Source organism: Nanorana parkeri, unplaced genomic scaffold, assembly GCF_000935625.1.
Source record: "Nanorana parkeri isolate BGI_ZX_2015 unplaced genomic scaffold, ASM93562v1 scaffold1185, whole genome shotgun sequence".
NCBI lineage: Eukaryota > Metazoa > Chordata > Amphibia > Anura > Dicroglossidae > Nanorana > Nanorana parkeri.
This window is the reverse complement of record NW_017307453.1, coordinates 177,771-191,409: the sequence shown is the minus strand read 5'-3', so window position 1 is coordinate 191,409 and position 13,639 is coordinate 177,771. Positions and strand designations below refer to the sequence as shown.

At 36.1% G+C, this 13,639-nt stretch overlaps 1 protein-coding gene across 2 annotated transcripts in view; it reads right to left on the bottom strand.

Annotated features, from left to right (window-relative positions):
* FOXP2 (forkhead box P2) overlaps positions 1–13,639 on the bottom strand; it is a 213,510-nt gene that overhangs the window by 59,958 nt on the left and 139,913 nt on the right. For both annotated transcript variants that reach the window (XM_018568425.1, XM_018568426.1), the window contains 2 exons: positions 2,048–2,135; positions 546–629 (listed from right to left, as the gene is read on the bottom strand). In XM_018568425.1, the coding sequence (XP_018423927.1) occupies positions 546–629; positions 2,048–2,135 (172 nt within the window). The remainder of the gene's footprint in view (positions 1–545; positions 630–2,047; positions 2,136–13,639) is intronic.

Here is a 13,639-nt window from a genome sequence, read left to right as displayed (position 1 = left end):
TATATATATATATGTCTGTGTGTGTACATATAAATATATGTGTATGTTTTAGTTCTTTTGCCTTGCTTGCTTACTTAGCGAACTCCATTCTTTAAAATTTCGCACAATATAGAAAACGTCCAAAATAATTAAGATAACACCATTTTTTTTTGCATATTTTGAAAACAATTTCTAGAACCATTTGGAATTGGTGTTTTCCAGTATGATAGTCTACACTGTTCAAAGCGCTGCTGATTTTCTCTGGGAATGAGTGAAACTATCACACTTAAATCGCTTTCCTGGCTCAGCTCTGAAGGTAATGATTTTTGCACTTATAGGTGTAATTTGTTTAGTGTCACCCACAGCGTAGATTGGATAGATTGTGTTAAAGATAGCATTACTTCTAGAGAAACATACAATTTGACAAGATATTGCATTTTACATCCATTTTATTGCAATATTTTTTCATCACACTCATTGTTTTTAGACTGTGACAAAATTGTTCATTTTCTTAGCCGGTTACATGTATAGACCTATTTACTGTTTATAAAGCAATATGCACTTACAGGTTTTGGAGATGGCTTGGGCTCTGAGGGTCGCATGTGCAAGTGGGTCATCATTGCTTGAAGTCGTTCACGCTCTTTAGAAAGCTGTTAAGAAGGAGTAAAATCAGAAGCATTTCAGAAATGACTGATATAGCTATTTTATCTTAGTGATACATCTTATCATCAAGCATGTCTCCATGTAATGAGTCCAGCACATAAAATGCAGAGTTGCATACTGTATGAATGAAGGAATGCAATTTGCTACCAAGATAAAAGAGAACACATGTATAGTATGCCTTAAAGCGAAAAAGGTGAAAAAAAAAACACTGAATACAACACATTGCTTTTCCTCCTGTTAACCTGAATTTATCTGTACACATTTTACAATCAACACAAACTAATCATTTATCAGCATCAGTGTATAGCATTTCCCTAATATTTCTCAAGCGGCTAAGATTTGCTCAGCACTGTGCCATTATTCTCAAATACAGTTTTTGTTTTTATTTTTTACCAATAGCACATAAAAACTTAGCTCTGTCTAAAAGTGGCAAGTTATTCCAATCCATCATTATAAGCTCTTTAGTGTCTACTTGATGTCCCCAAGATAGATGTAGATGTGGACTAGTGCCAAGGAGTAAGCAAAGGCCAAAGTTCCCCCAAGCAAACTGTTGTTCTGGGCAGTCATTTCATTTATTTATCTTCTACTGGGATTATCTTAGTGCCCTCTGCATTATGCCATCATCAATCTAATTATAGAGAATGACAAGAACCAAAACCTTTCAAAGCTAAACTTTGAGACAACATCCACAGTTTACAGTCTCGTTGCAAACAATGGACCTTACCTAGCTATCAGTAAAACATTAATAGAAAAAAACTAATCAAGCATTTGTCATCAATGTAATTTGTGAATATAAATAATTTTTATTAAACATTGAATAAAAGGTTGAGCATAAAGACATTCCATTGCAGCTTTTACAATACTAACATATGGGACCATGCCCTTAGCAATAAACGTGGGGACTGCAACCAAATGTCATTCTCCAAGATATGTGAACAACGAGAGAGAGAGAGAGAGAGAGAGAGAGAGAGAGAGAGAGATGCTAGAACCAGTAAAACACACTGGCCTGTATTTTCACAGGCTCACAATCAGGGCAATTAAGATGAGAATAAAGCAAGTATAGACTTCAACTAGCGGGGTAAGCAGAGTGGCAGTAAGTTGCATGCCAGGATGAAGATTGGAGACATTCAGTATGTAGGCTGCTCCTCCTGAGTGAATTTCAATACAACATTTTGAAATTGCAGAGCCTGCCTCCATATTACCGATAGCACATAACCTCTACAGCATGTTAGGATTAAGGGAACTGTGTCAGGTTTGATGCTTTCATAGAAAACCTGAAACTACAAGGTGAGTTAGCAGGTCATGATAACCTTGCCCAATAAATAAGACATTTTTAAAGGCTGACCTGCTCATTCTTGTGCAACACAACATGTTTCTAATAATAACGTTCAGAATGACCACCAACCTGAATTTCCAACTGCTGAACTACTTGCATTTGTACTCTGCATTGAGCTGTACTTCTGTCATCCAATGCGTGCTCATTGTTAAGGTGCCTAGTTAAGAAAACAAAAGAAAAAAGATTAGTAGACTTAATCTAATCACTATGGAATGTGGTTAGCACCGTGTTGCAGAGGTAAAAGCCAATACATTATATTATTAGAAAAACTAGTTTTTAGTTATAGTAATAGTAATAGTTTTCTATCAATGCCCTAAAACGTTTAATGAACCCCCCCACACACACACTCATCCCACTTGTATGTTTAACCTTGAATGCAAAGAAAAAAACTATTTACTAGGGCTGTTACTGATTAAAATTTTCGTGTTCGATTAATCAATTTTTTTTAAATCGATTCATTTTGATTAATTATAACACACATACAGATCCAACTACATTGGCCTATACACATACAGCACAGCAATGAAGTACTAAAATGAACTAGGATCACACTAATCCAGCACATTATTAATCTCACGTGCCCCACTCAATATGGCCGCCGCTTGAGTGGGGCAACTCAGAATAATAACGTGCTGGATTAGTGTGATCCTAGTTCATTTTATTACTTCATTGCTGTGGTGTATGTGTATAGGCCAATGCCATGGCTGGCGCTCGTGCAGAACAAGTTACTTGGGCAAACCTTTTAGTTGTAACGAAAGCGGAAGTCAGGCGGTCGCAGAACTCGATAAGTGTCAACAGATCAGCGGTGATATATCGAAAGTTCGAACTTATCGAGTTCTGGGACCGCCTGACTTCCGCTTTTGTTACAACTAAGAGGTTTAAACAAAAAAGTTATTCTGCACAATCGCCATCAGCGGCATTGCTCTATACACATACACCACAGCAATGAAGTAATACAATGAACTAGCATCACAGTCATCCAGCACGTTATTAATCTGAGTTGCCCCACTCAAGCGGTGGCCATATTGAGTGGGGCACCTGAGATAGAAGCGGGTTTCCTTCAGTGACTCTGGGTTCCTTCCAAAACCCAAAAATGTACTGGAAGGTAATCAGCTTTAATCTAAGTTGGTCCTATTGTTTGTGTGTATAGAAGGTCATAAACGTCCAATCACATATCCATTCTAGTGCACAATATAATGCTCTGGTGCAGATCAAGCCATTCAGGGCTACACCAGGGGGGTGGCAGAAACATTAATTGGTTAAAGAGATTTTCAAGCTTTTGAAACCTGGTCAAATGTTCTCTTTTTCCGTTAGAAGATAGAATGAAGGTGTTAAGCCATCTGGACCATGCTCCAGTTTGTGAGGAAAGCTTCATTATAAACAGCAGCTAGTCATTTTTTTGGGAAAGACATCTGCCCATCTAAGACAAGCCTAGGTCTAGATGACTGAGGCAAGGGCATTAGCCTCCATTAGAGACAGAGACTTGTGTAAATGGCTGCTTTAGGGGCAGTGAGTAACTCCTTCAAGGGCAGGGACTTAAGTGAATGACTAGTATGGGGTCAAGGATCTAAAGGCAATATATAATGTATATTCATTTCTTTTCTATATAATGATCAAGACTAAAAGTTTACACACCTAGTTTTATTTTTACTGCCAGCAGGTGGAGCCAACACCCTTTCCACATGTTTACTAAGACAACCTTGTTTGGGATGACCTAGCTGCCCTGCTAAAAAAAAAGGCTGTTTGCCAACCTCAATAGCTTAACCTGAAAGGAGTTTTCAATCAGAGAAGGGGCAGTCTAAAAGCAACAACTTTTGCTGTGTTCTCTTTTTAAAACCCTAATGTTCTATACATTTATGTGTGAACAGGACACTGGTATTTTAACTATTATGGCCTTTTGCCTTTCTTCTCTACTTGACCCATATCAAGTCATACTATTTATCTTACTGAACACAATGACAGTAACAATCATATTTTATTTCCCTTTATGACTACATATTTACGATAACAGAAAAGGATCCTAATAATTTTCATGGGCTACTGTGTTGTACACATTGGTAATTACCTTATTAAATAAACCAAGATGTCTTCTAAATAACACAAATGGCTATGGTACTACCGTACTTAATCTGCAAATTGTGTCCTATACACTGTTCACACAATGTCTGGACCAGATCTGCAAAGGCAGTGCAGTGCATTTTTCCTGCGATTTTGATGTTTTTTATTAGCCTAAAATGGGCTTTCAGGTGCAGTCCAGTGTATTTGTATGAGTGTTTGATGCATTTCCATGCGTTCCAGTGCATTACAGACCAGACAAAATGAGACTAGCAGTATTTTTTTTGTCTGGACCAGAACGGACTGTGCTAGTGTGAACAGAGCCCAGGATTACCAAAGGGATACGTTGGGATACTTTTCTGGTCTGGGCATGATCCGGACATGGTGTGAACAAGCCTTCAACATACCACTAGTACTGTCAGCCCTCATGTACTGTAAGTGTATGACCCCCTTTTCTATGTTGGAGGTTGATAACTTACTGGAGCTTTTTAGCATATGATTGTTTGTCTAGAAGCAGTATATTAACAGGTGCTATATTATTTTAAGGGCAATAAGGCTTAAATAAATGATAAAAGTTAAAACAGTATTTGAATATGTATAGTTAAGTAACATTCAACTATAAAAGAAATGTTTACCTAAAAGATATCATAAACTATATACAACACTTAGAAAGTTAAAATAGCCGTTTTTTTTTCAAAAAAAGGGTTAAATAATATTTCGTATAAATTTAAAATGTGAATTAAAAATAAAATTAGATTCTTAGGCACAAAATGTGCGAGTCTTAAACATAAGGATATTAGTGCTGATTACAGAAGGGTCTTTTGCATATATTGTGTCCTGCTTATTTTATAATCGGCCCTTCTAATGCATGCTGCACTGCATCTGAAAATAGGAGTTAATACTCATTGCTCTGGTAACATATCTATTCCCACACACAAGAGATAAAGACACTAATGCTCACTTGCAGATTAAACAGAAGAAAGGTGCAGAAAGGGCTAAATACGTTATTTTGACTGCAAAGGGTAATATCAAACTACATTTCGTACAAGGCACATAAATGAAGATGTATACGATGCAATTTCTTAAGAAAAAAATCAAGACAAAGAAAATGAACGGGGCCTGTCTGCACAAAAGTGGCTTAAAACATGTTTACATTTTAGCGACCTGCTCTTGTCATATATTTACAGAATTAAAAAAAAATATGTTTGCATTTAACTGCTCAAGTCTTCATATTTAGTTTATCTGTGCTGCTTTCATTAGAATAGAGAGACTGTGGAGTATAATAATAGTCGGTGAGGTTTTGTCTTGATTGAATTTTTCAGAAGAATACAAAAGAACCTTGCCATTAAAATAGTCCTTTATTCTCCAGCATGAAGGCGAAAGGTTTTTAAAGTGTTGTGATGTTCAGTAATGAGCCTCTATCTAAATTATCATTGGTGACAAACTCACAAAGCACTTTTCGAGGACACATAGTTATGAAATGCCAGAGCTGCCACTTTCTTTCCTGTAATTATAGGCTAGCTTGCAGCCCTTCAATGATCATTTATAGAACAGCCTCCAGTGGATTACCGAGAACTTGAAAAACACATACATACCTCTGCCACATCTCCCTTCTCTGTTCCTTGCTATTGTTTACTAGTGATATGTAAAATAATAGAGCCTATTCATTCCCCTACTTAATTATGCCAATCAAAGTGCAGGAATGGCAAAGGATACAAATGAAATGCAGCAAGATTAAATAAATAGGGTGGCATTAACATAAAATTATAAATGTATACACTTAAAACTATTTCATGTCAAAAATATTCTCTTTTATGTCTTTATATCTGTCTCAGGTATTATATATTGGCTGTTAAAATAGTCCCTATGAATTATAAATCAAGGATAAGATAATATTGAAAAGTGAGGAATTTCAGAATTTTCTGAGCCACTACTTAATTGCTGTTTCAAAATGCATATGCAAAAGGACATTCCATTAATCATTTAATCATGTACCTCGCAGGAAGTTCGAACTAATGTTGCAAATACCCTTTACATATGAAGGCTGCTTCATAATGCTATCTTATGTATGTGATATATTGCATATGTCATGAATTATTGCTGCTTCTAAAGAACTAAATGGATTGTTATCCTTCAAGATGCTTATTACAAAAAGCTTTACCAATTTATTTTTTTATTACATATTGCTAGCTCTATTTCAGTATTTTCACAAAGCACCAATAATGCTCTTTTGTGATGGCAAAAGTCTGCAAATTACCCATGCAATCACTAACAGCATTTCACAGACCTGTTCTATTTCTGCAGGTCGGCTAACAAGACGATTACACACAAATTACTGAATATCTATTAAATATTTAAATGCATTCTACTCTACTATGCATTAATAATAGCAAAGCAAGCTATGGAATTCTGGTTAGATCCACTCCCTAATGTCCCCTAATGAGCCTCTTACTGTGACTGCAGTTCAAACATGAAGGTGAAGAAAAATGCAAAGGGTGCCTTCAGAAAGGCAGCTTGAACAAACATTGTGCGAGCCAGTTCTAATTTATGGGTCACTTTATAGGTATATTGATTTTTGTTTTGAAAATGGAATAAATGATGTGGTTGACTGGCATTCTTTAAAAACTGCATGAGACTGAGCCAGGTTTTAGCCTCATGTACACAGTGTGTAAATGTGAAGCCTTTTCTTTCAGCAGATATTTAATAAAAACTTAACTGCAACACACAACAGAACCTAAGACAGCCTGGGAGCAGCCAAGCCTCTGATTTTTAAAAACATCTAAGAATTCGTGTTCTGTCTCACAGTGTATCAGACAGATCTTAAATTCAATTTTATTTTGATCCCTAAAAGTAATTTGAATCTAAACAAGACTGATGTGTGACTATAGGATTGACAACAGTCCTGGTGGTAGCCACATATATTCCAAAGATTTTATAGTCTGTATGCTTTCACTACATATATTACATGTTTATTTTATTTTTATTTTGAAAAACAGTATCTTTAATGTTCTCAGCGGTTATCAGAAATAAATATTTTAATGAAATTCTCAGCTCATAATTACTTTATTAGTGGGAACTGACACTTTCAGGTTTGTGCTTATAACAATACCACCAGAGTTTTGGTGGTCAGTAGGATGAAGGAAATTAGTTTTAAAATGCCATCATTTGATGTACTGTACAGTAACAGCCTACACGAAAATAAACCTGTCACTAAGCATTGCCCTAAGTCAGTTATGCCATATTTAATTATGTGTAGCTGGATAGGTAGTGGAATTCAAATAATGATACCTTGGTAATCTTTCCTAACCTACAATATAACATGCTAGCTTGACTACTCAGAGAGTATCTGAGTAATGTCCATAATCACAACTTGGGTGGAAGAGCAGCATGACATTTACACAAATGTCACTCAAGATTCAAACATTTTTCTGATGGTATTCTATTGTAAAGATGTGAGTCCTGGGTGAAATTTGTGTAAATCTTATATGAAAACATTCATAAATCGACCCACCTATAGTGAACTAAAAGTGCAGAAAGGTAAAAGTAATTTTTAGCAGATTGTGAAGTATTTCAGAAAACATTACATGGAAAAGCACGTCCTTCATGATCAAACTACCAATGGTAGAAATGGTAATGACTGTCTCTTTACACACATGCACATCCTATGTAAAAGTAGCTTGTTAAAAACAACAAAAAAAGCGGACAATCATCTGCAGTAAGGGACACTAAAATGCTAAAATTCCACCAAAGGACTCCCCAGTATTGGGGAAAGGGAAGGGGAAAGGGGAGCCCCCCCCCCCCCCCCTTAAGATGCTTGTGATTTTAGTGGGGACCTTTACGTAAACAGCTTTCTGCTGAATTTTCTTTGTGGTGTTATAAACGTTGTTTATATTCCCATAAGATCGCCTTTTAAAATTAAATAAAGTGAGTTCAATAAGACTGGACTTTTTTCATAAAAGGAAGACTGCACTCTTTACATTTACAAGACTTTCTCTTTATGAATTGCTACCCAACCGAACTGCATAATTAAGATGAGGCAAAATGAATGCTTGTAGAGGGGCAATATTATGACACTCTCTAAAAAGGCTAGGTCTATTGATTTCGGGATGTATGTTGCTAGCTGTAGAAACTGCAGAATGAAATTGTCTGTGAACTCAACTTTGATTAATAACATTTTAGCCACGTATGTTTCAGGGCCAGTTCACACCATTTTCCGGACCTATCTGGTCCGAAAAATAGTGTGAACCTGCCGCAGTTCCAGTGTATTCCAGACCAGACAAAATGAGACATGTAGTATTTTTCTGGTCTGGTCATGTCTGGAACGGACTGCACTGGTGTGAACAGAGGCCAGAAATAGCATAGGGATACATTAGAATGCATTTTGAGTCCGGAAACAATCTGGTCTGGTATGGAGATGATCTGGATGTGGTGTGAATGGACCCTCAAGCATATTCTTAGTCTTGAAATGCATACACAGTTATAGATACTGAACTTAAGTTGTCATGTAGTTGTCTAGCCATTCCATATATGCTTAGGTCAGTTTATAAATTGGCAATATCTTCCAAAGATCGTATTCCACTACATAGGTCTGTTTCAGTCACAACAGTAACAGCACTTTTATTCCCAAATTTTATAAACAAGCTACACACCAGTTACAGGCAACAAGTGAAACCAAACTGTGAACTGAGAGTCGTATCCAGCACACACTGAAGCTTTGCTGGAGGCCACCCAAATTGCCTGAAAGCTGAACTCCAGGCAAATGTTTAAATACTGGGTTTAAATACAAATGAACTGATTTACCTGCCAAAAGATTAATAAGTTAAGGCTATCATGATGTAGACACCCCTGCCAGGCAGTACACTAAGGTTCTTGGCCTCTTTAGAGACAAGACAGCAGTTAGGCGTTATATTTTGTTGAGGACCTTTCTCAGCCAGTGAGTGGATAATGAAGAAGCAGCAAAACACTGCTGAAGTATCACTGTTCATCAATTTGACAGTGCTGTTCAAAGCGGTAGAGCTCAGACTAGCTGCGAGTGCTGAAATTCCCTCCAGCACTCTGAATGTTGCTGTGTAGAGAATTACAGGAGGCCAATAACAAATGTGGGTACTTGTGCAAGGTTTACGTAAAACATACATCAAATGCTGGTGTTCATGACAGGTTTTGTTTCTTCTGTTTACATAATGAAAGTTCTAAACTAACATACCTTAAACAATTGAAGTCTGTCATGAACCATGTCAAATGCTTTTCCAAAGTCCATATATACTACATCTCAGCTGAAACCTACGTTTGTGCTAACATCCTCATACAGATGAATACAATTTGGCAATGTGCCTTTCACACATACTTACTGGCTATCACTTATGACACCAATTTTTTTATTACTGTATATGGTCCATAACAGCCTCTGCAAACAAATTTACATTTGAGTCTATTGTTACCAGGTAAAAAACAATAATACCCTTTCAGAATTATGCTCTACTTTTACTTTATGGCAATTCATGGTGGCAGCCATTAAAGAGACTAAAAAAAAATAGAAAACCTGGCATAGAAACAATGGAACTTTGTGAAGAAATTAGGTTTTAAGTCTCCTAGTTCAGGTGCTTAAGCTGGTCATACACTATATACGAATTTCAGCCGGTTTTCGGCTGATGAGCTTCCAGCTCTGTTTTGGTACACTGACGGCGGCTGCAGACAGCGGGAGATTCCTTGATCAACATTCTTAAGTGTCGGAGTAATCTGTTAGATTTTCTTTGTTCAGCCCGTGGGTTGAACAAAGAAAATATTACAGTGTATGGCAAGCTTTAAACACATTTATTTTTTCTTAAATGTTATGAACTATATCATTATTATTGGAAACTTGTAGTGAAATAAATATGTAGTGAGCTACTAGTCATGTGAAATATGTAGTGAGCTCCCTCCTTTGTCTGACCTGCAGGGTCTGTGGAGATGGTATACTAAAAGCAAGTAGGCTGTTGACTTTGCACGGAAAGTTTCACTTTGCAAAGAATACCCAGTCACATGTAAGCGGAAAAAAAAATCTGCTTATATGTGACTGGATGATAGACGTCAGCAGAGCTTTACTTTATTCACTAAGCTACCATATAAGAGTAAGACACACTACTTACTATTTTCATTTTATCCTGTCCCTCTATACCAGTGTTTGGGGGAAGTGCTAAAGATTGGTCTGATGTAGCGGAAAAAGCAAACGTGGCACACAAATTTACTAAAAACAAGAAACGGAGAATATTCCCCTGTATGATGAGAGTCAATAAATGAAAAAGAGTTGGAGGGTATAGTACTACTTTAATCATAATGTTTCTCAAGCACCCAAAAACACTTGCCAAGCTTCTTGAATTTGTCCATTTTGCACGCTCACCTTCTGTCTTCAGAGTTATGTCCTACATTTTTTCTTTTCTATATTATTAACATTATCAAGTGTCTATCTATGTCTCTTGTGTACACCTTAGTGTAAAGAGTCTTTTCAAATTCCTCTATCCTTTGAAGATTCTGAACGATGGTCCAAAGATTTGGGCATACCTATTCCACCTACAGATATATTTAAAACATTCCCTGTAATTCATAAATGGTGTCATGTCAGACACTCATTAGAAATGTGCCTCCTGTCCATGCAAAAAAATACACAACACTAGCTACAGATTCATGTAACTGTTGGTAAGAATTGCCTCAAACACGACACTTACATGTGCAACACAATTTACTCCAACATGAAAGGGATGTTATTTACCTCCACTTAGAAATATGATATGGTCGTATCTCTTAATTTGTCACAGCCAAAGTGCCAGAGTGCAAAACTGTCACACAAGTCTTACCAGTATTTGTTGCATGCATTGGAAATAGCAAAAAAGTGGTTGAACTGCTTCCATGAATTTGGCACAGGACTTTCTAATATGGCCATAATGCCAAAAAAGTGTTGCACATGCTTTATTGAATCACCCCCAGTATGCTTACTTTTAAAGTAAAAAAAATAAATAAATCTGAATGGAGCCATACTTAAAGTATAAGTATGCCATTAGGGCTACGGGTTTTATTGTTACTTTTTAGAATTGACACAAAATAAAAATCACTGACTGAGTTTATGCATATTATATCCTGCTTTATTGTAAATTTAGGATACATTCTACTATGGCATTTTCTCTCCTGTATTATTTTTACTTATATTGTTACGGGCTAGTTCTTTGATGACTATATAAGTGGCATTTTTTATGCTTGGTCCCAATTACCTTTTGTCATAGCTTAGTTGTCTTTTGAATTATAGTAGCTTATATGAACTTTGTTTTTAGTAAACTAACATATTCTAATATGTTGCCAAGTTTTATTACATATTAAATAAATTGCTAAACATTTAAGAAACAAACATGCTATAATACCTTTCTTTTGATGTACGCTTTTATTTAATTAAACATAAAATAAGTAATTCAGTCTTTAATAACTAGTCCTTTATGAGCTGTTCAGCAAACCAGGTGCTTTGAAATGAGCATTGTTTGCTGCTTATTATCCATAGTGGTGCAATATTTGCAAATATCAATTCATACTGTATGTTTTGGTTTACCATTAGCTTTAGAATTGTTTTATATTTGGATTCTGTCAAGAAAACCACTTGTTTTTTTTCAAGACTGACTAGCATATCTTATCTGAAATCGAACAATAAATGTAGCTGTATAAACAGGTAGAATGATTAAAGTCACTAAACAGCCACTTTCTTTCAATTCATCTGTTTTTATTTTTTCCCCCAAGCTTATCATGATTTGTTGACTTGTAAATAGATTATTTTAATGTAAGCTCAGGAGATGTAAAATGTTGAAACTGCTTTACAATTACTCAGCTCACAGCACTGAATGGAGCTGTTACTCTAACTGATTTAAATAGCTTGTTTAAGTGATGGAAATGGCCTCTTTACCTGCTTAACTGTAGCACTGGGACCATTCATCAAGTTAGAAAAGCTTTAGCAGAAAAAAAATAGGCTAATTTGCTTGAGACATATTTTTTTTGTTTGGCACACAGTTTTGTATACTAATAGAATGCCTGTCATTTTTTATTTTAATTCAGTTGTTCCTCGCACTTTTACTCATTATACAACCTTCGAAGAGATTGTATAGAAAAGGGAAGACATTCCATGTTCCCTATGCCTTTTCAGTATAAAGAATAAATAACAAAAAGCTATATTCCTATATAACAGCAATGGCAGGGATGCTGACATTGAACAGGGGATCTGGTCTTTGATTTTGCACAAAAGAGTGTTAAATGACACACTCCATTTCCAATATGGGTGTCCAACCATGGCTACATCAGGCTACTTGATATAGAATGCAAAACAGCACAGTAAGTTTGTGAAATAAGGACAAGCTTACAAGTACCCAATTTTAAATACACCAACATACAAAGCTTTTCTGCTCAAATGGAAGCTGAAAAAGAACATTAGATATGAAATGCAGATGTGTGTCCTCCATCAAATCTAATGTAACGCATTAAACCTAAATATATAGCAGTTGTCAGTGAAAACATAAAATCAAGTGCATAACCTGAAAATAACTGGCATCATCAGAAAACATCTTCACTCTTATTTTATATGCTATTAAGTTGCATATATTATTGTACAGAAAGTGCAGAAAGAAAGTTATTGTATTTTTAAAAACAATACATACAGCAATTAGCTGTAATAATATAGTTAATCAGGTTGAAAAAAGGCACATGTCCATTGAGCTAAACCTATAGAGATATGAAATAAAAAAAGAAGAAATGCCCAAACAGAACGCTATGCCCCCAATCACCCACTGTTGATCCAGAGGAAGGCAACGAAAACCCCTAGATCAACAATAGGTAATTGTGGGCATTACTAAAAAGCGTTGTGTTTAGACTTTTCTTCTTGTTTTTTTTTTCATATTTCGATAGGTTAAACTCGATGGACATGTGTATTTTCTAACCTGATAAACTATATTAATACAGCTGATTGCTGTATGCATTGTTTTTATGAAAAGCACAACACAATGTGCAGGTCTTAATGGTCTTACCAGTATCGAAGTGTGCTGTGAATGCACATGGATAGTTCCAGAACCATTAAAAAAACAACCTTGTGTGGACCCACTAGCTTAAAAAGACTGTTCCACTTTAACTCAACCCTGTAGTGTTTTCAATTGTCTCTGCTGAAAACATGAACCAACACACAAACACAGCTGATAAAAGTACCTACAGTTTAGTGGACATTTAGTGCCCATTCACCCCACTGTGCTGCAGTAATGCATGTTACGTGCCTTGGAGTGCAGCTGCGTCATTCATGGTGAACAGCACCACAACCCGGCAGTAACCCACTAATATTTGTTACGTGGTGTGCTTTGTTAGTGAAACTTACTGCAGGAGCAATGTTGGTGCAACAGACTGCCCTAGTGTGAATGGGCCCTAAAGAACCCACTAGGATTATTCATTCTTTTCTTTAAAAAAGTGCTTTTTACCTTTTGGATGAAAATAAAATGTATGTTTTAAAGAAACGTGTCAGCTAGGAGATATGGGTCTTTTAAAGTGCTGTGAACTAAAAGTGTACTTCTACTTTTGCAGCCAAACTTGAGAAAACCCCACTTTATGTTATGTATT